Source organism: Cervus canadensis, chromosome 5 (genome assembly GCF_019320065.1).
Source record: "Cervus canadensis isolate Bull #8, Minnesota chromosome 5, ASM1932006v1, whole genome shotgun sequence".
Classification (NCBI taxonomy): domain Eukaryota; kingdom Metazoa; phylum Chordata; class Mammalia; order Artiodactyla; family Cervidae; genus Cervus; species Cervus canadensis.
The window spans coordinates 13442664-13468967 of record NC_057390.1 but is presented as its reverse complement, the minus strand read 5'-3'; the positions used below and the strand labels follow the sequence as shown (position 1 = coordinate 13468967).

The 26304-nt window shown below is 43.9% G+C and overlaps 1 protein-coding gene across 2 annotated transcripts in view; it reads right to left on the bottom strand.

The window, feature by feature from the left end:
* TGFA (transforming growth factor alpha) overlaps nt 1-26007 on the bottom strand; it is a 109782-nt gene extending 83775 nt beyond the window's left edge. For both annotated transcript variants that reach the window (XM_043468244.1, XM_043468245.1), the window contains exon 1: nt 25795-26007. In XM_043468244.1, the coding sequence (XP_043324179.1) occupies nt 25795-25834 (40 nt within the window). In that variant the 5' untranslated portion in view covers nt 25835-26007. The remainder of the gene's footprint in view (nt 1-25794) is intronic.
* Nucleotides 26008-26304: the final 297 nt, after the last annotated feature.

The window sequence follows — 26304 nt, the reverse complement described above, 5'->3', positions numbered from 1 at the left end:
ACAGGGCTGGGAGACGCAGTGACACGCCCTGCGGGGCCAGGGTCCCACAACTGCCAGCAAATTCAGGAATCAAACACCGAGCCCCGCCCCCCCCACAGAGGCCCACTGGCCCTGGCCCAGCCTCCCCTGGCCTCGTGGTGGCGCCCACATGGCCATCCTCGGGGCCCAGGGTCAGCAGAGGCTCTGTCTGTGCAGACCTCAGCCCAGCAGGGTTAGCCTGTTGGCAGCCCCAACACAGGCGGGCCCATCCCTCAGCTCTGTCAAGGCCGTGTGCGCACATCACTCACCACCAGTGGCTTAGAAGGAGGCGACGAGTGGGGAGGAGGTGAAAACATAAGCAATCCTTGAACTCTGCCCTATTTCCTCCACGTGATGAAGACAAACTCATCCTTCCCACCACTCAGCTCGGACACCCCCAGAACCACCCTGCAAGGAGGCACGGCGACGCTGGGGTTTGAGCCAAGATAAACACCAGTGGGACTTGGCCGCATTTCAGATCAACGCAGCGTTGGCCTTGGGGGCTGGGGGAGGGCTGGACTAGGGGGACGGCACTGTACCGACGCTCACTGCTACATCAGGCCTCCGTCGTGCTCCGGGTTCTCGGGGCTGACTCCAGGACACCCCTTAGGAGAACTCACCTGACTGCATAAAGACCACTGATTGAGAAGCAGAGTTCAAACGAGGAAACAAATCCCCAGAAGATGGATTTTCAAGAATTAAAGGGGAAACACCCTGAAGTTCTTGGAACCCAGCATCACAAAGCAGGCTGGGAAGAGGTCTAAGTTCTCCTCCCCTGAAAGTGAGGGGGAGAAGGAGGAGGAAGAGAAGCGAGGAGATGAAGAAGGGAATGCAGGAAAAGAGCAGGTACCAGCTTCTGAGAAGGGCCCGGATGAGAAGTGGGTGAGAGGCACTCAGAGAAGCCTCTTTCATTACGAGACCCTGACCAGACCACCCCTAGCCCAGCGCTTCTGCGCACTGGCGGTGCTTCCCGGGGGCAGCTGGTAACTGGTGGGGCAGGTCTGACTGTCACAATGACATGGGGGCTCCCCTGGTATTTACTGGGTAACAACAGGGATGCTAAATTGCTGCGATGCACAGGAATTTGTCCTCCTTAAGAGGCTAACAGTGCACCCTGTTGAGAAATTATGGATGCAGGCATGGAAAGTCTCTCAACCATAGGTCATTCAGCCTCCAACTGCACGTGGCAGAAGCACCCAAAACTCAAGGGAGACAGAATAAGCTGGCGGTACATGAACGGACAGGGCAGCTCAGGAAAGCCTTGCCAGTGGCCTGGGGGAGCTCACAGCGGACTGCAGGATCAGACTGGCTTCAGGTAACTGGGCTGCTTCCTTCCCTGACATTCAGTAATTTTCTCCATTCTGTGTTCATCTGTATGCTTCTCTATAATAACCCAGAGCATCTGGGTTGCACAATAGGAAGCCAGCCTATAAAGTAACAAGACCAACGAGCTGCCAACAAACCTGCACCCAATGATTTATAGTCTCAGGGCTCCAGACAGATTCCTGGGGGCCTGGAGAGGGACGGAGGGGAGGCATGGTGAGGAGGGCAACCGTCTCTCAGTGCACCGCCTGACTTCAGAGCCCCTGAAGTATTTCCCTCTGGCCAATGGATATTCTTTTGGCCACACAATACAAAGCTGCTCGGTGAATGCCCCCAATGCATTTATCATATAGGAAGAGTGTCTTTCACTGATTGGAGACACATCAGTGAGGAATGACGCACACCTGACCCCACAGTTTTGGGGTGAAGAGCATCAGGTGCCTCTTAGTGGTGTCAACTTAAGTCATTTTAAAGAAAGAAAAAAAACACGCTGGGGAAGCATGGTAGCTTTCCCCTACCAAGCCTGCTCCTGCCCTTCCCCACTTACCTTGTTAACTCTGGGGTGGGGGGATGGTAGCGATGTGACGCAAGAGAAAAGAGGGAGGGAAGAGGAAGTTTTCTGCTAAGATGGTTTAGCTCTAGCAAGAAGAGGAAAATGACAGGAAGAAGAACGTGGACAGCATCCCTGGAATATTCAGTGTGTTTCCGAAGCACTGCCCAGAAGAATCAGACTCATCCAAGTGAAAGTGAGGCAGGAGCCAGAACCAGCTGATAGAATGGTATAGCCACTCTGGAGGACAGTTTGGTGGTTTCTTGCAAAACTAGACATAGTCTTACCATATAGTTTGGCAATCAAGCTCCTTGGTATTTACCCAAATAATTGAAAATTTATGTGTACACACACATACACACACACACAGAAAGCTGCACACACAAATATTTATAGCAGCTTTATTCACAATTACTCAATCTTGGAAGTAACCAAAATATCCTTCAGCAGGCAAATGGATAAACTATGGTATATTCAGACAATGGAATATTATGCAACAATAAAAAAGGAACTCTCAAACTGGAAAAAGACATGAAGTAACCTTAAATGCAGGTTCCTAAGTGAAATGAACCAATCGGAAAGGACTATGTACTATGACTGTGTGATTCCAACTACATGACACTCCAGAAAAGACCTAACTATGGAGACAGTAGAAAAAGATCACTCATTGCCAGGGGTTTGGGATGAGAGAGAGAGAGAGAGAGAGGAAGGGATGAATGGGGGAGCACAGAGGATCTGAGGGCAGTGAAACTGTTGTGTGTGATACAATGGTGGATACATGTCATCACACATTTATCAACATTCATAGAATGCATAACACAAAGAATAAACCCTATTGTAAATGAGGGACTTTAGTTTATACTCTAGTTAAAAAAACATTAACTTTCATTAAAAATAATGTTCCAATATCAGCTCACTGATTACAACCAATTTGCCACACTCAAACAAGATGTTAGTAACAGGAGAAGTATACGAGAACTCTTTGTACTTTATGCTCAACTTTTCTACAAGTCTGAAACTGCTCTAAAAAATACAGTCTAGGGACTTCCCTGGTGGTCCAATGGCTAAGACTCCACGCTCCCAAAGAGGGGGGTCTGGGTTCGATCCCTGGTTAGGAAACTATATCCCACGTGCCACAATGAAGGTCAAAGACACTGCATGCTGCAACGTAACTAAGGCCTGGCACAGCCAAATATACACAGTCTGTTAGACAACTGTGTATTGACAATGGCTGCCAGGGAGAAGCTTTGATCAGTGGCTGATCTGACTAGGCTGAGCCACCTGGACCCCGAATCTCACTCTCAGACTGGGGGCATGTCAGGATGGGAGGAAGCAGGGGAAAACCCTCTGCAAATAGGCCATGGATAAGGCAGATAGGAACCTGGAGGGGAGGAAAGGGAGGAACAATGGGTGAAGAGTCTTTCAGAGAAGTCTTTCAATAGAGAGGCTGATAGGCACTGCCAGGAATCTGAGCAGCTTTTGAAACAACCAAGGAAATCCAGTGCCCTGGCTTCAAGCAAACCGACCTTGCTTCTGTGGTTTCTGACGTAAACTAGATGCATTCTAGATGTCCCCTCAGATGAGGACAAGTGATGAATACAGTTTTCAATCTGTTGCCAGCCAGCAGTCAGCTCCAAGATGGAGGGGGCAGAATTCAAGAGTTGTTGAAGGATGGTTTAATTCTGCTTCTGGACCCTCTGGCTACATCCAAGAGGGGTGTTCCCGTGGCCTACCAAGCGCAGCCTCTGTCATAACAAAATGCAGCTACCATCGCAGACAACTGGTCCGTCCTCCCCTTCCTCACACTTCCTTTCTCACACTGCAGGCAGGAAAGGAATAAAAGAGAAAAGGAGGCCCTTCCACCGCCTGAAAGCAGCCTTCTGTGATGACGACCCGCAAGGTAGTGAAGCTCACCACCCGTCCCCGCCGCTGTCACAACCTGACATTTTACTGTAGGCTTGTTTGCTTATTTTCTGTCTTCTTGCCACCAAGTGGGGGTGGAGGAGAGATGATTTTTTTTGGTTCACTGTATTTCCAGTGCCTAGAACAATGCCTGACATGTAGACAGCTCTGGACCTCCTGAATGAATTCAGGTCTTTTTTAAGCCAAACCTGGGAGACAGTGCAATAGAGGTGTCTGGCAATTGTGAACTAAAGGAGGTGAGACATGAACTCCTACTTGAGCAGAAGCACTTTTAGAAGGACTTTGTGGAATCTAGGTTCTTTCATTCCGGAATAAGAAGACATCATTAGAACTTTGCTGTGATGACAGTTCTCCAAGAAATGATGCAGACACTCGGGCATTTTCTTTCTCACGGGTGTGTGCAGAGAAGGATAAAGTCATCACAGATGTCCCTTCTGAACAGGTGATGTCTAACAAAGACCCGAATAAAATGAGGGAAGCAGTCCTGCAAGTATGTGGAAGAAGAGCAGTCAAAATGAAGGAAGGCAAGTGCATGGGTCCTGAGGTGGGACTGAACCCCGCATGTTCAAGAAACAGCAAGAAGGCTGGTGCGGCTAGAAGGAGACAGTGGTGGGAAACGTGGCTGGAGGGATGCTGATAGCTGTCTCTCGGGGGAGTGCAGGAATCTGAATTTCACTCCAAGCTGGGCAGCCACTGCAAGGTTTTGAGAAGAGCAGCCACAGCGTCTGATTAGAGACATCACGTGGGGTGCTGGGAACAGAAGAAGAACTTAGAGAGGCAAGGTTGGAAGCCGGCAGCATGGGAACAAGGCTACCGCAGAGTCCAGGTGGAAGGTGAGAGGGTGTGAGGAGTGGTCAGGTGGAGAACAGAAACAGCCAGCAGGGCTTGGGAGCTCAGGAAGGCTGAGTGTGGGACCTCCTCTCCCCACCCCATCTCTGCCTCCACTATGTCCCTTCCTTCTTTACCTTCAAGGCCAGCTCAAACATCAGTGTCTTCACAAACCTTTCCTGACCACCGCAGATGGAGTATCCCATCTCCAACCCCACCCCCATCCCCCCGCCCAAAATTAAAATACCCAGTCAGTGAGTCAACAAGCACAGAGGGCTGAAGAAACCCATTAGCAAGCTCAGTGCTCACAGGCACCAAAGCCACACAAGTCAGTCTCATTTTGGTCATGACGTTCTCGCATTTCTCTAAAGTGTTCATTAACAGTTCCTGTCTGGGGTCTGCCCACTACCCCAAAGATCCTCCAGGATGCTACAGGCTGGCATGAAGGTTCTGGCCCTGCTCATCCCCAGACAGGGCCTAGGAATCCCAGTCCATGGCTTTCCTGTGAGATTCACATGCAACATCCAGGATAAGTTAGCATCCAGAAAACAACAGTGTGCCCTAGGGAGGCTTTCTAGAGGCTCACACAGCATCTAATGCTGCTCACCACACGGCCCTCTGATGCCACCGTGGGCTGGCCTACAGCGTCCCAGACTCAGGAGTGAAGGACGCACAAGGAGCAAAGTGAACAGGCTCAAGCTGACCTGCGACCAGGGCATGTCCAGCTGCAAAGTTACAGGCCCAGAGACTGTTGTCTGCTCCGGGCTTCTCTGCCTGCACACCCTGCCTCTGCCGCAACCTCTATGCCCAGTGTGAACACGGCCCTTCTCTCTACTTCCTTATCTGTGGGGGACAGCTGAACAGGGATGGTTGTCCCCACTGATGTGGGTCTAAGGATACTGATGGCTGCTGGGCGGGAATGCCACAACATGCTGCACACACACACACACACACACACATATGTATCTTCTAGGGAAAGGAGTCCTTCGTTTCAAGAAAGCGAGATGGCAGTGTTCCCTTCTTACTAGCAGGCGGCCAGAACATTCCTGCTAATAACCCAACAAGTGCCCAAGATGGGCAGATGTGAACATCAACACAGAGTTTTGCTGTCCAGCGATACCTATGGTTTTCTGCTTCTTATTTGGAAGGAAGGCAAATAACCCCATGTTCTGGAGGACAGCAGGATGTACCAGCCCACATGCCCATAGGCTCCCTGCCTTGCTGGATGCTAATTCTGCCTAACAGGACTCAGTAGTACTTTTGCATGGTTATGATATTAGGTTTATGGAACACCTTTTAAAACTTGGAGTACTGTATTTTTTAAAAGGCAGAAAAGGGACTTCCCTAGTGGTCTAATGGTTAAGAATCTGCCTGCCAGTGCAGGAGTCATGGGTTCGATCCCTGGTCCAGGAAGATCCCGCATACTGTGGGGCAACTTAACCTGTGCACCACAACTACTGCGCCTGCGTCCTAGAACCCACAGGTTGCAACTGCGTCGTCCCAACACCTAGAGCCCATGCTCTGAAATGAGAGAAGCCACTGCAATGAGAAGCCCATGCACCACAAAGAAGCGTAGCCTCTGCTCACTGTGACTAGAGAAAGAAAGCCCGCTCACAGCAACAAAGACCACAATGCAGCCAAAAATAAACAAGTAATTACTTAAAAGCCAGGAAATATAAGCAACAGAAGTGAGAACATCTTCAAGTAATTCCTTAGAGATGTGTGCCTTTTATCATTCTTAAGAAAAAATGACCCACCATCTCAAGCAGGAATGGAAATACACTGCATATGTCAGACCACCTCAACAGCCTGGACCCACAGTAGACATTATTTATTGATCACAGCACTATTTCCAACTGAACTCAGATGCAACCTCCAAATCCTTAGAAACAAACACTTTCAAATGATCATGGTTAGCCCAGAAGATAGAACTACTTCCCACTTCAGCTCAAAAAATACCTGCTGCTCTGTCAATGATGCTTTGAAAGTGACAGGTGGAGAAGGGAAGGAAGAGAAAAGAGAAATGAAGAGAGACTCTGGGCATAAATTATTTGTCATCAATAAAAATGTAAGGATCAACCATTAAATGTTAGGACTGTGTGAGGCACTGCAGAGGTTGAGGATAGGGGCAAGTGGAAAGCTGGAAAAAAAGCTCAAGAAGTAGGAAATGAAACTTCTAGATGAAACACATGCACACATGCTCACACCCCTGCACACAATTATTGTCAATGGAGCAAGCTGCCATTTATCGGTATGATGACAGGTGAAAAGTGGATTCATCCTTTCTCTCCCAGGATAAGGGGACAGCACCTGAGAACATCAATAACTATTCATACCAATTTATCCACCTTCTCAAAGCAAAATGTTTTTATATAAATCAAAGCCCTTTGTTGTATTCAGTCACTCAGTTGTGTCCAACTCTTTGCAACCCCATGGACTGCAGCATGCCAGGCTTCCCTGTCCTTCACTGTCTCTTGGAGGTTGCTCAAACTCATGTTCATTGAGTTGATGATGTATCCAACCAGCTCATCCTCTGTTGTCCCCTTCTCTTCATGCTCTCAGTCTTTCTCAGCATCAGAGTCTTTTCCAAAGAGTCAGCTCTTCACATCAGTACTGTGCAAAGTACAGGAATGTCAGCTTCCACATCAGTCCTCCAATAAATATTCAGGTTTGATTTCCTTTAGGATTGACTGGTTTGATCTCCTTGCTGTCCAAGGGATACTCAAGAGTCTTCACCACCACCACGGTAAGAAAGTATCGATTCTTCAGCACTCAGCCTTCTTTATGGTCCAACTCTCACATTCATACATGGCTACTGGAAAAAGCACTGCTGTGACTATACAGACCTTTGTAGATTTTTGGAAAATTTCCGCCTGTGAAGCCTCTGAAAATAGCTCAGGTGATAAACATCCCAGGTGAAAACAGTGACTGAACCATTCATAAAAGAGGTTAAGGAGGAGACAACCAAGAAAAGCACAGAGCTAGGTAGTTAGAACAATGCAGATTTCTTTAACACTTCCTAATTCACTTCCTGGGGACCAAAACATGCTTATTCATAAAAGTTGACTACTCTTGAAGGCCAAACAGTGAGGCCATTTGCCTATTTTTGCTCTTCTTGTAGTAGAGTCAGATGACATCACAGCCCCCAGGGAAGACTTTTGGTTGAACCAAGACTAGACTCTGGGGTCACAACATGTTCAAAAATGAGAGCTGGTTGAGGGGTGGGGGGGGTCTCTCCTTAAGCCTGACTCTCTCCCCTATTCAGCAGGGCAGCCAGTACTTGCCTCGTTTAAGGAAGTATGTGTTTTGCAAGGATAGCTGCATATCATAGCCTCTTTTCTGGGATAAAAAACATGCCTCCCACACACAGCCCAGTGGTTCACTTCTCAAGACTGGGAGCTCAGATAAACTCTCCATCCACAGGGTGGGCTTGTGGGAGCTCCCAGCAGTGGGGACTGCCTCTCCATCCTTGGCCCATGAGTAGTCACCCACTGGAGCAGAACCCTCTCCCTTCAGGCCACAAAGTGTTGCTCCCTGATTAGTCAGTGAAGCACATATGTGAATGGTGAAGCAGGTTTATTTTCTTCCTGCTAGAAAACAGTTAGGCTGATTTCACCAAAGTCTTGGCCATGTTATCACACACCAGCGCTGTGCAATTTTGGTTCCTTGGATTCTGAACTGCAAGCTGAAAAGATGAAGGCATTTTGTGCCTAAAGGATTGCTCTGTTCCAAAAATGTTAAATCCTTCTTTTTTCTTTCCTATTGAATGTCACAACTAAAGAGCATCAACTGAAGGAAGAAATGCTAGATGACGGGTCACTAAGAGATTAGATGACACAAACAAAGATCAAGAAAGTCTGTAGCTAGTGTGGAGACCTATGGAAAATGTAAGCAGGCCCTCTGCTCTGAGAACAGCAGGAGTTTTATAAGGAGTGACTATCCATGCAGGTAACTCCTAGGAGAGAGTTTAGTTCCCTGACTCAGTTAAAAAATCAGCTTTTTCTCCCCCGTGACCAGCTTGCATGGGCTTTTTCACAATTCCCAAGTAGTCAACGTTGTTTTGAGGGGTGTCCCCACAGCAGAAGCAACTTACTTTGAACACTTTGGATTTACAAACCGATTAAGAAGAGATGGTTCTAGAAAAGGATTATCAAATAAGGTCCTTCAAACAAGATACAGATATATATATTTTTTTACCCAGAAGCTCACTCATTGCAAAAGAGGTGTGTCTCACTGGCTGCTTTGTGTCTTAGTAATACACTGATTGCCAATGCATCTGACCCCATTACTTTTACCTAATGGGAAAAAAAAAATCACCTTTAATCAACCTTTGTAGACTGTCCACAACTGAGCATCTGATACTCAACCACCTATTCAGAGGTACAAAGGCCATCGAAAACGCTGCCAGCTGAATGAAGGAAGTTCCTATACACAACTGAAACAGTAAATGCTCTTTGTGTTCTGATCTGAGATTCTATCAGGCCCATGGAGATGCCTGTGTTGTCTGTGGGTACATGTCATCACTGCAGTTGGGGTGACGAGTCTGAAAGTGGAGCCAGCTATTAGCAAACGTGCTAACACAGATTCTATCTTTGGTTGGACTGAGAGGAACTAAAAATGAAGTAAAAGTGTTTAAGACTCTTCCACCTTCTGCTCTTCTTTGGGGGAAATGTCAAGTGGGGAGGCGTGAAAGGAGGGTGAGGAGGGTGAAGCCAGCCCCCAGCAGAGGGCCTTCAAGGCCGCAGCGCACAAGCGCTGTGACTTCCATCACATCACCCATTGGAGACAGGCTGCCTGCATAAACAACAGAGATCGCCCTTTAAAACAAACACCTTTTAAAAAATGTATGCTAGAAACACAAACAGGCCTCCATTAGTGAACTTATTATTAGAGGCTCCATGGTCGCAACAAAATGTGTCACACATACCTCCTGTGATTATGTCTTCTGAACAACTGAACTTCTGATTAAAGAAGGGGAGAACAACTACCATTCTATTTCATGCTTTGGGAAGTAGAATATTTCTTTTTAGCCTTCATGGCAATTACTGTCAATACGGTAAATATTTAGAGGAGCAGCTGTCTGAAAGCCTGATTACATCTAATGTCTGCTACAGAATGGCGCCCTCACAGAAGTGAAGCCAGGCCCCTCAGAGCCACAGCCTTCCATGGATGACATGGAGAAGCAGAACAGGGAGATGGCCGGGATAACAGGCAAGGGTCCTGGGTTCAAATCCTTGTTCTGCATTTGCTGGCTATAGGAGCCTCAGCAATTCACTTAACATTTCTGTGTGTCAGTTTTCTCATCTATAAAATGGAGATAATCACAATATCTCATAGGACTGCTAGATGGGTTAAAGGAATTTGTATAATAATGGGCACTTAAAGAAATTACCCATCCCTGTTCTAAATGATGGCCATTAGCTTCTTGAAGACTGCCATGCCCTGTCATACAAAGAACTTTCCTTTGGTGGGGGGGCGTGAGGGTGGGTGGGGATTGCACCGCACAGCTTGTGGGATCTTAGTTCCCTGACCAGGGATTGAATCCAGGCCCTCGGCAGTGAGAATGCAGAGTCCTAACCACTGGTTGGCCAGGGAATTCCCTCAAGACCCCTCTTCTTGAGCCCAAGGTGTTCACTGCGTCTCTCATGTCATATTGTGAAAACCTGTGTCTGCTTCTGCTGCAATCTACAAAGAATTCAGGGGCTGGAGGCGAGGGCTAGTCATGGCCTTCTTTTGAATTAATATCACCAAACTCAGCACAAGGTCTGATACACAGTTAAATGTTTGCTGAAGTGAACAATCCAAGTATAATATAACCTAACCAAACACACAGCATCCCTCACTTTTAGCTGTCAGATCTTATTTTTGTTACTCATCCTTTGGCTTTGTAAGTAAATAAAATAGCTTCCTTGGGTGAATTAAGAATAAACGTTATGTCAGGCCCAGTTCACAAAAATCACAACTCTTTGATCACTTGGATGTATTACATGAGATGACAGATGAGATACTCCAACTGCTTCTGTTATCACTGTTAAAAGGAAAGTGTTCTGCCTTTTATCTGAAATCCAAAAAAATCCAATTGAGTCAGAAGAGCTTCTATTTTCCCCTTTATTCCACAGTAAGGGAAAGGGGCATTTCACAAGAGCATAAGCTCATATTACATAGTGAGTTGACGCTCCTTTCCTAAGTGTAAATTTCTAACTCTCAAAAGATGTCTCAAAGGGACATAAGCAATTCACTGAAACCTTCTACATCCTACATTCAAAATAAGAACTGATTTGAAAGGATGCCCTCAATCAAATAAGGTCCCACTATCTTGATCAGGAACTTGGAGTAATGCCTTTTATATTTTTTTCTCCCCACAAGGAAAGTTAAAATTGAGATCTGCTTATCTAAGTCAGGAAGAAAACTTTCCTCATTTCACAGGCAGTAATGGAAGTTTTGCACTATAGGCACCACATGGGAAGAAAGAGTTTATTAGTGAAGACCTTTAGCTGCTGGGAGATCCTGAATCATTAAAAAAGCATTAATGAATGATGAAGTTATGTAACAATATAGAACCTGTATGCACCTATCAATAAAATACCAAAATACATGAGGCAAAAATGAATAGAACTGCAAGGAGAAACAGATGAATTCACTATTATAGCTGGAGGTTTCAACACCCTTCTTTCAGAAATGGACAAATCCAGCAGGCAGAAAATAAGGAAGGACATAATTGAACTCAACACCACCATCAACCAGTTGGATATAATGACATCTATGAGCTACTTCATTCAACAACAGCAGAATACACATTCTTCTCAAGTTCACATGAATATTCACCAAGACAGACTACATTCTGGGCTATAAAATATACTTGGACACATTGAAGGGCTTCCTAGATGGCTCAGTGGTAAAGAATCCACCTGCTAATGCAGGAGAGGGAGGAGACACAGGTTCCGTCCCTGGATCGGGAAGATCCCCTGGAGGAGGTAATGGTAACCCACTCCAGTATTCTTTCCTGGAGAATCTAATGGACAGAGGAGCCTGGAGGGCTACAGTTCATGGGGTCATAAAGAGTCAGACACGACTGAGCACACATTGAAAAGAATAGAAATCATACCATGTCTGCTCTCAGACAATAAAGAAGGTAAACTAGGTAACAGAAATATAGCCAGAAAATCCCCACACACTGGAGATTAAACAACATTTCTAAATAAAACAGGGGTCAAAGAAGAAATCTCAAGAGAAGTCAAAAGTATTTTGAAGTAAAAAAAAAAAAGAAACACAACCAACTCATCAGAATTTGTGGGATGAGGTGAAAGCAGAGTCAACAGGGAAATTTTTAGCATTGAATAAATATGTTGGGAAAGAAGAAAGATCTAAAATCAATAATTAAGTTTTTACCTTAGAAAAACTTAGAAAAAGAAAGGGAAATTATATCCAACAGAAGCAGAAGAATGGTGAAGTCATTCATTTTAGTTACTATTCTGCCCTACTCTAAGTATCTGAAAACTAGTCATCCACTTGGGACAGTACTTCTCTAATTTCTTCATTAAAACCCCCCAAATGGCAAAGAAAAGGAACCCATACCTGTTCCTCTAGAGTATGGGGGCACAGCTTGAAACAATCAAAATTTTAAAATCACAATTTATTTGAAGACTTATACCTGGAGACCTAATTTTGACACTTCAATCTTGCATTCTATTCACTAATATATCTGAGTTTGTTTTAATATAGAAAACAATGTTATGCCTGTCTAGTGAAACTCTTTTCTGATTCTTTAATTATTCCTTTTACTATATCCTAGGAGATGTGCCAGGTTTGTCTGTGGCTCTATGTACGCCATGGCAGACTCCCCGGTACTCTTGTTTGAGAAGTGGACCTGAAAATATATGGTTTTTATTAACCTGAATGTCACATGGAGGACCACAGGCTTGCCTCGTGACCCCAAATTCCTTCCACGCACAAAGTTCCAGAAAGAACAGGAGGGCAGAGGCAAGTTCACCACGCCTTTCAGGGTAGTGAGACCCAGGGACCACCCAATACCTGCCTACTTCTCATGATTTTCCTGCCCCAGCTTCCTAGGACAATAACACATTCCCAGCCCCAATGAATGGTTCATTACAGGACAAGTCTCAGATTAATGGAACTGAACAGAAACTCTAAAAACAGATTCAAGTACTCCTAAGAAAGTCTCAAGTGGCAAAAATTCGAAATCAGTGAGTAGAGAATAAATTATTCAACAAATGGTGTTTGAGGAACCAGATCATTTTGACAAAAAGGCAAGTTAGATTCCTATCTCACATCTGAAACCAAAACGCATTCCCAAAGAAGTGAAATTTAAATACCCCAAGCAACAACATGAAAGTATACAGAAAATGAAAGATCAAAGAGTTATAGAAAATCTCTTCCTACTCCAAGACAAAAGTAGAAGTCACAAAGAAATAATGAAATGATTTTAAGTCCTTAAAAATTAAAAACAAAAACAGAACCATACTTCTGTAAACCTAAATATACACACCTGTAAATTTAAATAGCAAAATGACAAAACAAGGAAAATAATTCATATATCTTTTTTAAAAAACTGCTTATGAATCAATGAGAAAATAACTCACCTGCCCAAAACATGACCTAAGGACAGAAATGGGTAAGTCTCAAGAAAATAAATTCAAATACTTAACATGAAAAGCATGCAATTGTAGCAAACTTTGGTTTTAGCCAAAGAAATACAAATTAAAATGAGACATCACTTAATCAACATGATTAGCAAAGTCTTAAAAATCATAATGTTCATCATAGGCAAGTTTGCTGATAAATAGGCACTCATACACAGGATAGAAGTATGAATTTGTCAGCCTCAAAGGCAGATTTCTCAAAAGGCAGAATTTCTCAAAGGCAGATTGTCAAAACATATTAAGAGGTGGAAAAGTGTGTACATTTTGACCTAGTAATCCATTTCTGGGGATTTGATCATAGTAAATAATTCAAAGATGCTGGTAATAATTTAGCTGTAAACATTTTAATTTCAGGTTTCAGTATTTAAAAGGGTGAAACACCCTACATCTCTATCAAAACGGGTGAATAAATAACAATGCCAGAGCTGTTTAATGGAATGTGTTACTCATTAAAAATAGATGGATAGGCATATTTGTATCTTTGCCACAAAAACACTTTCCCTATATACTGTAAGTGAAAGGCAGATTTTAAAATACCAAATGCCATTTTTGAAGGAAAAAGAGTGAATATACAAATAAATCTGTAACCACACACAGAAAGAGATATGACAATTAAGCCTCGAAAAAGAATGTCTCTGGTGAATTGAATGTGAGAGTGTTTTCCAGACTCTAGTTTGTAGATTCTGATTTTCTATTTCACTGTGGAAAAAGAATGAGTAGGATTTAGCAAGGCTGACAGAGAAGGAGGGTGTCCTGAGTGCCCCACATGGGGAGGTGGCAACCAGAGGGTGTATGTGTTCTGGTAACAATAAGTGGTCTGCTCGGGGTCAGCACAAAAGGTGTGTTTGTTTGGAGGGTTTTCTTTGTGGGGGGGACAAAGGAGTGGTTGATGAGGTTTAGGGAGTGTCCAGATCCAGAAGGATTCCCTACCTCTATGATCTGTGAGTTTACCTCATCTCCCTAAAAGAAATGCTCAGGACCCGGACTTGCTTTCATTCTAGTTCAGAAACCTGTGATTCATCATCCAAAACCTTAATTATAACACCCAAGGTCTGCTATGTGCAAAAATCCACCTGTCATTGTTCAAACGTGCTGGCAGGGAGTGTGTAAAGCACGCAAACCAGCCTGCTGAGGTGCTCCTTCAATGCAGCAGTGGTAACCCAGAAACCCGCCCAAGGTGACAGGTTCCTGAGCCCAGAGCTTCAGGCTGCGCTCAGTGACAAAGTGACCAGGTGAGGTTCCTCCGCAGCTCCCAAGCCAATTCCTCAGGGCCACGGCCTCGGGGAAAGTTACAGGGCTTATGTGGTTTCTTTCAACCAAGAAAAGTATCCGAAGTCTTCTTTTCCCTGTTGCCAAGGCCTGGCAGAGGGAAGCAGAGTGTGTAATTGCAAACCTCTCGTTTATCAGCTTCAGCCGCTTTTCTGTCACCACATTATGTGTACCATTTAGCCAGTTAATCTCCCAGACCGCTTGGAAATATAATAATTACAAAGAGAGGGCCTCAGCCCTGGAGAGAGATGACGAAAGAGCCGTCAAGGTATACCTAGTCTCCAAGTACCCAGGAGAATTGTTTACTAACCTAGTTCAAACTCAGATTAAAGACCTAAAATCCAAGATGAAGACATGGTCTCTTTGTAAGAACACAACATTTTTCAACTACAAGTACAGATTTTAAAAACAAACCAATAAATAAGTAAATAAACAAAAAGCAAATGAGCAAACAACAGAAATCTATCTTGCTCCGAACACTACAGTAGCATCTAATGAACACAACAGTGTTTTTGGAGGTTTTAAAACTTTTTAAAACATAGTCAAAGCTATGGTTTTTCCAGTAGACATGTATGGATGTGAGAGTTGGACCACAAAGAAGGCTGAACGCCAAAGAATTGATGCTTTTGAACTGTGGTGTTGGAGAAGACTCTTGAGAGTCCCTTGGACTGCAAGGAGATCAAACCAGTCCATCCTAAAGGAAATCAATCCTGAATATTCTTTGGAAGGACTGATGTTGAAGCTGAAGCTCCAATACTTTGGCCACCTGATGCGAAGAGTTGACTCATTAGAAAAGACCCTGATGCTGGGAAAGACTGAAGGCAGGAGGAAAAGGGGACGACAGAGGATGAGAACGTTGGATGGCATCACTGACTCAATGGACATGAGTTTGAGCAAGCTCCAGGAGAATGTGAAGGACAAGGAAGCCTGGCGTGCTGCAGTCCATGTGGACGCAAAGAGTCGGACATAACTGAGCGACTGAACAACAACAACAACAAAACTTTTAAAGCTTAAGAAACCATCAGGAAGCTAGTTAGCAGCCTCTGCTAGAAATTACAGTGCCATGCATCATCCAAATAAAAAATAGCATCATTATAACAACACTGGACATGCCTTTATGCAAATAAACTATCAAATATGAAACTTTGACTTGAACTTGGTTAATGACTAAAATGAAGTCTTTATAATTATCAAGAAAAACAAATTAACAATGTATGTTGGGGGCCAAAGTGCTTATTTTTGTTTCATATTTGGTAAAGCCACATTAACTGAGGTTGCAGGTGCAAAAGAAAAAATTTTAATTAAAAGGAGATCATTTATTAATCTATGCTAAAGCTTTATAAATCTGAATTGAATATTGTGAGGAAAATAAATAATTACCAAAAATGATTCAAGAAGTAGAAAACTTGAACTGACCATTAAAAACAGACCAGACTCAGAAGTTTCATAAGCAATTTCTTCCAAGCCTTCACAGCAACATTTGATTTCCATGATAATTCATCTACTCCAGAGAATAAAACAGATGGAACAATTTAATATTTATTTTATAAAGCTGACATAACACTGATATCAAAGCCTAAAAAAAGGAAAAAAGGGTCCAAATAGATCAAATCTAGCAGTAGATGCAGAGAATAATACGCATGGCCAAGAAGGGTTCATTCCAAGAATTTAAAAGAATGGCTTTAATTTAATTGAGTCAAATATCCTCAAAACATTTCAGGAAAAAAACAAAACTCCAACATATTATCTCCCCTGCTTTAAAAAACAAATCAAAATACTAAATCTTTTAGTAACTTATGAAGAGAAGCATATTTTATTAACATCAAAATGTACATGTATGTATACACATAGAAAAATATACATATGCATATTATATATAAATAACTGAAAAATCAGTCTATTATTTAATTGCTAAAAGCTACAAACATTATGGTATGTCCGGAAAAATACAAAGATAGCCACTGCTTAAAAAAAAAAAAAAAAAGTGTTGTTCTTAAAAGTTTTAGCCAACATGATAAGAAAAAGTAATGAGATGAAAGGGCTTCTCAGGTGGCTCAGTGGTAAAGAAATCGCCTGCCAATGCAGGAGTCATGGGTTCGATCTCTGAGTTGAGAAGATCCCCTGGAGGAGCAAATGGCAACGCACTCCAGTATCCTTGCCAGGATAATCCCATGGACAGAGGAGCCTGGCGGGCTACAGTACATGGGGTTTCAAAGAGTCGGACGGACCCAGCACTCACATGTGCAATGAGATGAAAATATAAAAAGAAAGAGACAAAGTTATCTCCATTGAAGATTACACGATGCAAGAAACCTCAGAGAATCAGCTGAAGGACTATTAAAATTAACAAAACCTATTACAAAATACATTTGATCATTGAACAACACAGCTTTGAACTGTGTGGGTCCATTTACATGTGTGAATTTTTTTTTATAGTAAATACCACAGAACTTGGAGCTTCCCTCGTGGCTCAGATGGTAAAAGCATCTGCTTGCAATGCGGGAGACCCAGGTTCGATCCCTGGGTGGGGAAGATCCTCTGGAGAAGGAAATGGCAACCCATTCCAATACTACTGCCTGGAAAATTCCATGGATGGAGGAGCCTGATGGGCTACAGTCCATGGGGTAGCAAAGAGTCGGACACAACTGAGCAACTTCACTTCACTTCACCACAGAACTACATGATCAGCATTGATTGAGTCTGCCAGTGGGGAACCCTGGATATAGAGAAACCTGTGATGTGAGGGCCAACCATAAATTAAAGGCGGATTTTTGGAGTGTTGGCCCCCTAACCTTTGTGTTGTTCAGGGACCGACTGTAAATATAATTTACAGATATCTAAAAAGCTTTTAGATATCATCAATAACCAAAGCAAGGGAAAAAGTCTCACCCACTAGATCCATGAAAACAGGAATCATTTTTGGCCGATTCCCTAGTACCTAGAAGTTACAGTGCAGAACAGGTACTCAATGAAAATCTGTAGACTACATGAATGAGCAAGTTCAGAATAAGGACAGAAGTACAAAATAAAAGAACCAAACTGAAATTCCACAAACAGATTCAAGTACTTAGAAGGATTTAGTATATGATTAAAAATGGAATTTCAAATCATCTATTCCTTCCTTCCAGTCGGAAGGAATAGATTATTCCACAAATGACAATTGAGAATATTAATTGGTTGACTGTTTTAAAATAGTAAAACATGAGTTGTACCTCACACTACACATTAGAACAAATTGTAGGTAGAACAGTTCAACATAATGAGACCACAAAAGAATTAGAAGATAAGGAAGGTTTTCCTAATTATACAAGCAAAGGTAGAAAGCTTAAGGGGAAAGATTCATAGCTTCTGCTACATAAAAACAAAAAAAATAGGCATGTCAAAAATACCGTAAACAAAACAGTAAAAGACAATAAATGGGGACTACTTGCCAACTATCAGTAACCTTTTTATATAAAGTGTGTTATAAAGCTCTAAGAAAAGGATGATCCATCAATAGGAAAAATTCTAAAAAGGTTAAGGTGCAAGTAACAAGATGACAAACGATCTACAAACTTACTCACTCTAACAAATATTAAAGATGAAACTAGGCTGAGATTTTTTTCCCCAGTCAAGTTGGCAAATGTTAGAACTAATGTCTGTTTATAGAAGGGCCTGAAAAGTGCGCATTCACACACTGCTAGTGGGAAAGAAGGGTAATTTCTAGAAACTTACCCTAAATAATCAAAGATGAGCCAAACATTTATGTACAAGAATTTCTGTTGTATCATTTATGTTCCTTGACTTTAGCCTTACAAATTTAATATATAATTTTTATAAAAAAATTAATCAATCCAAACTGTAGCCCTATATTATACATCTAGTTCTAGAACCTGCCTTATTGAATTTAAAATTTTGAAGAAATCTTTATTTTTTGAAAATAGGTACATAGGCAGAAAGTGAAGAACTAAAGAGCCTCTTGATGAAAGTGAAAGAGGAGAGTGAAGAAGTTGCCTAAAAGATCAACATTCAGAAAGCTAAGATCATGGCATCCAGTCCCATCACTTCATGGCAGATAGATGGGGAAACAGTGGAAACAGTGGCTGACTTTATTTTTCTGGGCTCCAAAATCACTGTGGATGGTGATTGCAGCCATGAAATTAAAAGATGCTTACTCCTTAGAAGGAAAGTTATGACCAACCTAGACAGCATATTAAAAAGCAGAGATATTGCTTTGCCAACAAAGGTCCATCTAGTCAAGGCTATGGTTTTTCCAGTGGTCATGTATGGATGTGAGAGTTGGACTATAAAAGCTGAGCACAGAAGAATTAATGCTTTTGAACTGAGGTGTTGGAGAAGACTCTTGAGAGTCCCTTGGACTGCAAGGAGATCCAACCAGTCCAACCTAAAGGAGATCAGTCCTGGGTGTTCATTGGAAGGACTGATGTTGAAGCTGAAACTCCAATACTTTAGCCACCTGATGTGAAGAGCTGACTCATTGGAAAAGACCCTGATGCTGGGAAAGATTGAGAGTAGGAGGAGAAGGGGACGACAGAGGATAAGATGGTTGGATGGCATCACCGACTCAACGGACATGAGTTTGGGTAAACTCTGGGAGTTGGTGATGGACAGGGAGGCCTGGTGTGCTGCGGTTCATGGGGTCGCAAAGAGTCAGACACGACTGAGCGACTGAACTGAACTGAATAAAGGAAATCATTGTATTCATATATAATAATACCTATGTAAGGAATCTCCTTAAAAAAAGTATAACTGTGAGACTGCCAACTTGTCACTGTTATAAACAAGTCAACAACCACCATCATTTACATTTTTCTCTGCACTTTCAGGTAAGTATTTATATAAGTATAATATAAATATATATGTCAAAAAGTGAAATCAATGACCCAAATTATGCCCACTTAAAATTGATAGTGATTGCCACGTTGACTTCCAAGAAAAGTTGTATCAATTTATATTCCCAATAACAATGTGTGGATTACTCATAACAGTGAGAAATAAGAAGAATCTATATGGTCAAAGGATTTCAAAATTATAGTAAATGCAATCAAGGGATTATTTTTCCCAGCTACAATGAATGATGTTATAGAAGAATGTTTAATGACATAAAAGCTTTATTATGAAAGATTTTTAAGTTAAAAAGCAAATAAGTTAAACAGTGTGAGTCCCTCAGAATTCATACAAGCTTTTACAGAATATTTATTGATCTATACATTCATCTGAATGCTTCTCAGGTGACCCAGTGGTAAAAATCTGCCCGGCAATGCAAGGAGACACAGGAGACGCCAGTTCGATCCCTAGGTGGGGAAGATCTCCTGGAGGAGGAGATGGCAACCCACTCCAGTATTCTTGCCTGGAAAATCCCATGGTCAGAGGAGCCTGGTGGGCTACAGTCCATGGGGTAGCAGAGTCAGACACAACCAAGCATGCACGCACACACGCATACTTTCATCTATCAGACTGTGCAACAGAATGTTAATCACAGTTATCTTTGGGTGGTGGAATTACAGGCCATTAAAATACATTTTCTCTTACGCTTTCCTAAATTTTCTATGTTCCAGAGAAAAAAATATGCTTTTGCAGTCTAAAACAAATCATCATCTACTAAAAAACAATAAAACACTATCTGAAAACTAGTTGCATACAAGCATTTATATGCAACCAAACTTGATGATCATAATAAAGAGTTTTTCAGGATAAATGTTACCTGCCCAGCTAAGTGTTTGCCAACTGAATCTACAATTGGAGTATTCAGCACAGGGCATCCCAAGGACTCATCAAGTGCTTACTGGTCTCCCCAGAAGGTCAGCCTGTGCTCCGGGTGCCAAGGGCAAAGATGAAGACCAAGGGGTTCTGCCCTCCAGAAGCCCTCAAACCAGCAGGGAAGAGGGGGCAAGCACCAACCCACATGAGTTCAAGACAGGACGTGGAGGTGTATCAAGGTTCCCTGCCAGAAAAGTCAACACGGTCAAAAATTAAAACCAAAAGAGGAGAGGCAATAGCAGGCTTGAATTCCACAAAGTTATACAAGCTTGTTACACAAAGAAGTTATGTGTCAAATCCCTCCTTGAGGAAGCCCTAACCAGCTACAAGTACTTCAGAAATGTAAGTGGGTAAAACTGAAAGATTTTCAAGGTAAGAGGACAGCAAACTATTAAAGGCAAAAGTACCGGGCATATAATACACCAGGCTAGTGTGTGTTAGTTGCTCAGTCATGTCTGACTCTTTGCGATCCCAGGGACTGTAGCCTGCCAGGCTCCTCCATCCATGAGATTTCCCAGGCAAGAATACTGGAATGGATTGCCATTTCCATCTCCAGGGGATCTTCCTGACCCAGGGACTGAACCCAGGTCTCCCATGTTGCAGGCAGACTCTTTACTGTCTGAGCCATCAGGGAATCCAGTGAAGAAAGTTTGTTTCCTCTGACTTAAGAGAAAGAAATAAAAGTACTAACAAATGCATAAAATTCCATTTCAACGAACTTCCAATTTTTTCTACATCTAGACAACAACTATTTAAGTCATATTTAACCCAACTAATTCATAATGCTTCAAAAGAATTTACCCACATTTTTAGAACTGGTCTGAAGGGAAACATACACTTATGCTTGAAATGAAGAGTTCCTAAGAAATGGTTCTAGTAGCCTAGATTTCTGGCTCCTTTCCTGATTCTACAAAAGGATTTTTATATTTAACATTTCACAGATGAAAAGAAAAAAAGCAAAACAAAAGTCACCATAAAAGTGCCCCAATCCTCTATCTAGAGGCAATCTGAAACATACTAGCTTTAGCATAGAATTAAGTCTATACTTTAAGTGAGATGATGAAAAACATTTGAAATGGCAGGAAAACAATGGTCAATTTTGGGTGATCAACCAAAAAAAAAAGCATGACATGATTAGCATTGGTCTGCTGGAGTTTAATATTGAGTTGATCATTACATCCATAGGTAAAGTACAAGAACATGTAGGACAGCTAAGAGTTCTCAGCATGACTTCTAACCTGCTGGTCAACAGGACAGGCAGAAGTGCCTTTACTAACGCTCACAAATGCACAGCAGCATTTACAACACCAAACGTACTTCAGACAAAACGCAACTAGTGAAGTGAGAAGTTTCCCTAACCACACTGACTACAGCTATGGGTCTCAAAGGGTCCTTTTCCTCTCTTCCCCACCAGCAGCAGTCACAAGCCACACGGGGGAACTCTCATTAGACGGGCACACTCGCCCACCTTCTTCCTACCCAGCCAATGGGGTACCAAGTCCTCCAAGTGGTTGTGATTTGAGGGCACTGCTGTGGAAGAGACTAGAGAGGTTTTGAGGGAGAAGCAGGCACAAGACGCCCAATTCGTTAGGCCAGTTCCATTCTGGTTGACCCAATCTCCACTTCCCACTGCCTGTCCTTTTCAGCCGGCAGCCCAAAGAGCAGGACCCTGTTCAAAGTATACTTTTAAAAGGTCTTTAGAGATAGGTCTAATGGAAAAACCATCTATTTTTCACATGTTACCATGGAACATGAAGCATCATTTACTCCTATAAGAAAGGTCCTCTTTGCAGGGGACACTGAGTATTTGCAGAAAGATTTTCACTTTATCCTAGGAAACCAAATTTTGGAAAAGTAAATACAGGAAACTCAGCCTCTAAGTCTTCCATATACACCTTTACAGCCCTTGTTCAAAGTGAACTTTCCCTAATTATGACTGTCCAATAAGGAAAACATGTGTCCTGGGCAAAGCTCCACTGTTCACTCTGAAAGACATCATTTCTATGTAATGGAGAAGAGAACCAGCTTACTTCATGCCCCCTGCTGGTCCCTCTGCCCCAAATCCACTGGGAAGCTGACTCGCTTCCTCTCTCCCCATCCTTCATGGTATTTTGTGTCCGGGAACATGCTTCTTTAGTCTACGACGCTAAGAGTTGAACGCAACTGAGCAACTTCACTTTCACTTTTTACTTTCATGCATTGGAGAAGGAAATGGCAACCCACTCCAGTGTTCTTGCCTGGAGAATCCCAGGGATGGGGGAGCCTGGTGGGCTGCCGTCTATGGAGTCACACAGAGTCGGACACGACTGAAGCGACTTAGCAGCAGCAGCAGCAGTCTTCTGGGAACTGCCATAAAAGTAATAATGTTTATTTCTGGATTATAAGATATATTACAAAATCAATGTCATTTTGTGTGTAGCCCTTTATTTTTAAAGTTTATAAGTAGCTTCCATATTTACCATCTCATTTGATTCTCATAACAACCCACTGTGTAGAGGTGTGTAGAGTTTCCACTTTACAGATAAGGAAACTAAAACTTAGTGTGGACTTCAATAAACAACTGACCACTGAACAGTAAGGAGGAAATACCAATGCTCTGCATCAAAAACTAAAGAATTCACTAGGTTCAAGAGAACTCCCAAACTTTCTTGAATTTGTCATCTGCCAAATGAGATTTGCTAAAATCTCTAAGGTTTTTACTTCAGGCAGTATTTTCTGTCTTAGGAAGGGTGAGGAACTGGGAGATAAGTAAGACAAACTCTCAGTTACAGAATGGACATAACCTGTGATGATATCTGGAATTCTATTAAGTTCAAAGTGACAATGATGATGATTGATTAAATGCTTACTATGTGTCAAGCACCATTTGAGGTTCATTAATTATATTCAATGATCCTGTTAATATTACTATTCTCTAGATGAGGAAAACAAGGTACAAGCTAGGTAACTTGCCCAAAAGTACACATCTTGCTCCCTTGAGGACACCAGGAGGACCTGGGATTGAAGGAGACAAGACCCTATGCCGCTACTGAGGGGAACCTGACATCAGAGGGCAGCCACCACAGGAACCCAGATTAAGTTCCCAATGTTACACTTAATCAAGTCTCCACACTCTCTCCACCAAAACACCAATCAAGTAATCAGAAGAATCAACAGGGAATCCCAACAGTTCCTTCTTAGATTGTCCCCACGGATGTGGGGGAAGAAGAGGAAAGACCTCATTTTTCCAAATCTTGATTACTGACAGAACACTGGCTGATTCACCTAGAACTGCCTTCAACTAATTTAAGAAAAATTAGTGAGGAATGCAACTCTGGAGGAAATGTGCAGAATAAAGATGCATGTGGCATTGATGGGTATTCAGCAATCTAGTGGAAAGTGAGGTGGGAGACAGAAATTGTAGTCAATGCACAGAACTAATGACTAAAAAAAAAAAAAAATATATATATATATATATATATATGAAGGAATCCTCACTGGTGTAAATTACTTGCCTTCTTTTTCCTCTACTTTTTTCAACTGCTCATTGCTTGGAACTGCATAAGCCAGCTTTTACAAATTGATCAATCTTTGTAAGTTTATACACTCTTTTGTTAAGGAAAGAAACAAAGATTAAGTTGAACTCAGGCAAAAGAGAAAAATTCCATGATGAACGAATGCAGTCTTCATGGGCAAGTATCCCATGTTGGGGGACAGGAGCAGCTTTACAAAGCTTCCTCGACTTTTCCTACTTTTATTGTTTCTTGTTTCATTGTTCACTGAATAACCTGAAACTGCCCTGAGATTCTGTGAATCCAAAAGAAAACCCTGTTTAAAGCAAGTTCCAGGGTATTCATTCACCTCTACTGGAGAAAAAGTCCCAATCCAGGAGAATGGGACTACAGTAACCACAGTAAGTTGACTTTTAGTATCAACATTCCTGCTATAATCATAATTCTGACTCAGCTGCCTACTAACTGAGGGCCTATGTGCTTCACTTCACCCTTCCATAAACTGGGGATGGTAATACCTTCTTCATCATCAGGTTGGTGTGAAAATGTAATGAGCCGATACATATACAGTACTCTGAACAGTGCCTGGCACAGAGTAGGTGCTCAAATAGTGTTAGGTTATTATTAATACTTTCAGCATTTGCAAACAACATTATAATAGGGACCCGAATACAGGAGACTTCTATTGTATTGGTAATGTTTAACTGCTTTAAAAAAAAATCTAAAATTAGAACTATCAATACAAAAATATAAAAGGGCTTGGGAAAAGGGGAAAAAAAAAAGCCACTCGGAGTCATGCCACCTGTTGGTGACTTTCAGGTGAGGGTACACCCCGGAGCTGCTGTGGAATCCGGTTCCACGGCTGCCCCGTATTTCCCTTAGATGATGCCTCCACTTCTTAATCAGCGTTTCATGGGCAGGATTACGGGCGGGTCCGTGAACCCCCTGAAACTGTACACGGAACTGGGTGGGGCTGAGGCTCTGGGCATTTGGGGAGAGGGGGGAAGGGGAAGGGTTCCAGAGCTTTTCTCAAGCTCTAATAAATCATCCTGTAGCAAACAACTTGCTTTCCAGAGGAGACAGTGACCCAACAATTCACTTCACGGAAGCTAGGCAATGACCAGGACACCTGGGCTGTTAATCTGTTATCTCAACACCAGAGAGACCCGGCGCCGCAAGGGGCAAGAGCCGGCCGGGCAGTGACCTTCACCTTTGAAAAACTCACCGGCTCCCCAGACCCGGCCCAGGTTTGCCGGGCTCAACTTCCCCTCCCTTCCCCCATCCCTCGTTCTCTTCCAAGAACAAACTCAAAGGAAACTGGCAGCACTCCGTCTAGGGTTTCACTCCTGCCCTCGGCTCCCAGAGAAGTTAATCAAAGAACAATTAATCCGCACAAAATTCCAAAACCCACCCCAAAGCTCCAGAACTCGCAAAGTTAGAAGATCCAGGCGCCGCTGCTGATGGTGAACATCTGCGGGTCGCTGGGCTCAGGGGTAGGCAGAGAGTACGAAAAGGAAGAAGCCAGGGTCTGGCCTGAGGGTCGGACCCCGACCACCCTCTCCGAATCTACGCGCTTCAGACGCCGGTGAAGACTGGTTTGGAAGCAGCCAGGTAAGCAGGTAGGTGTAGGCAAGTGTACGAGCCGCGGCGGATTAAAGTTCAAGCGCGTTCACACACCGCTCCCCCTTCCCCGGCGGGGCGGGCGTTCTCACGCACGGCCGGCCGGCCACTTCCCGGGGACCGGCTGAGCGCTCGACCGTCCCCCTCTTTGGAACAGGCTCCCCAAATCCCTAGTAGACACAAGTGATTTCCCTTGCCTCCTAGCTTGCAAGCCTCGAAAAGCATTCGCCTCCCTCTCCTCTCCTACGCGAGCGCAGAACACCCCCAAGACAGAGAAATGGAGGGGACCAGGGGAAAGCAGGGTGTCCCGGAGGGCAGGTGGCGCCGGGCGCGCCACGGGCAGCGTACGTACCCAGCGCGAAGAGGGCGAGCTGTCCAGCCGAGGTGACCATTTTACGGGCGGCGGGCGGCAGGCGCTCCAGCCTCCTGCCCTACCTGCGGTGCCCGAGTGGCGAAGCGGCGCCGCGGTGCGGGGGAAAAAGGCGCCGGCGAGGCAGGGCCAGCCCCCGGCGCGGGCGGGCGGAGGGAGGACCGCGCGCCTCTGCTGGCACTCGCCCCGCCGAGCCGCCGGCCGGGCGGAAATGGGAAGGCGGTTACCGTCACCTCCGCCACTCGGCGACCGGGCGCGGCGGACCACCCTCCCGCCCCGGTGGGGGTGCCCCCCTGAGGGCACGGGGTGGGGTGGGGCTGGGGCGGGGACGCGGCGCGCACCGTGCGGGGCGCGGGCGGCGGGGCGGGGCGGCGCGGGAATCTCGGAGCCCGCGGAGCCAGCCGGGCATCCAGGCCGGGGGAAAGGCAGGAAGCGCCCGATTTCAGACCCCACCCTCAGATTAGCCGCTCAGATCCGAGCGCGAGCGGCCGG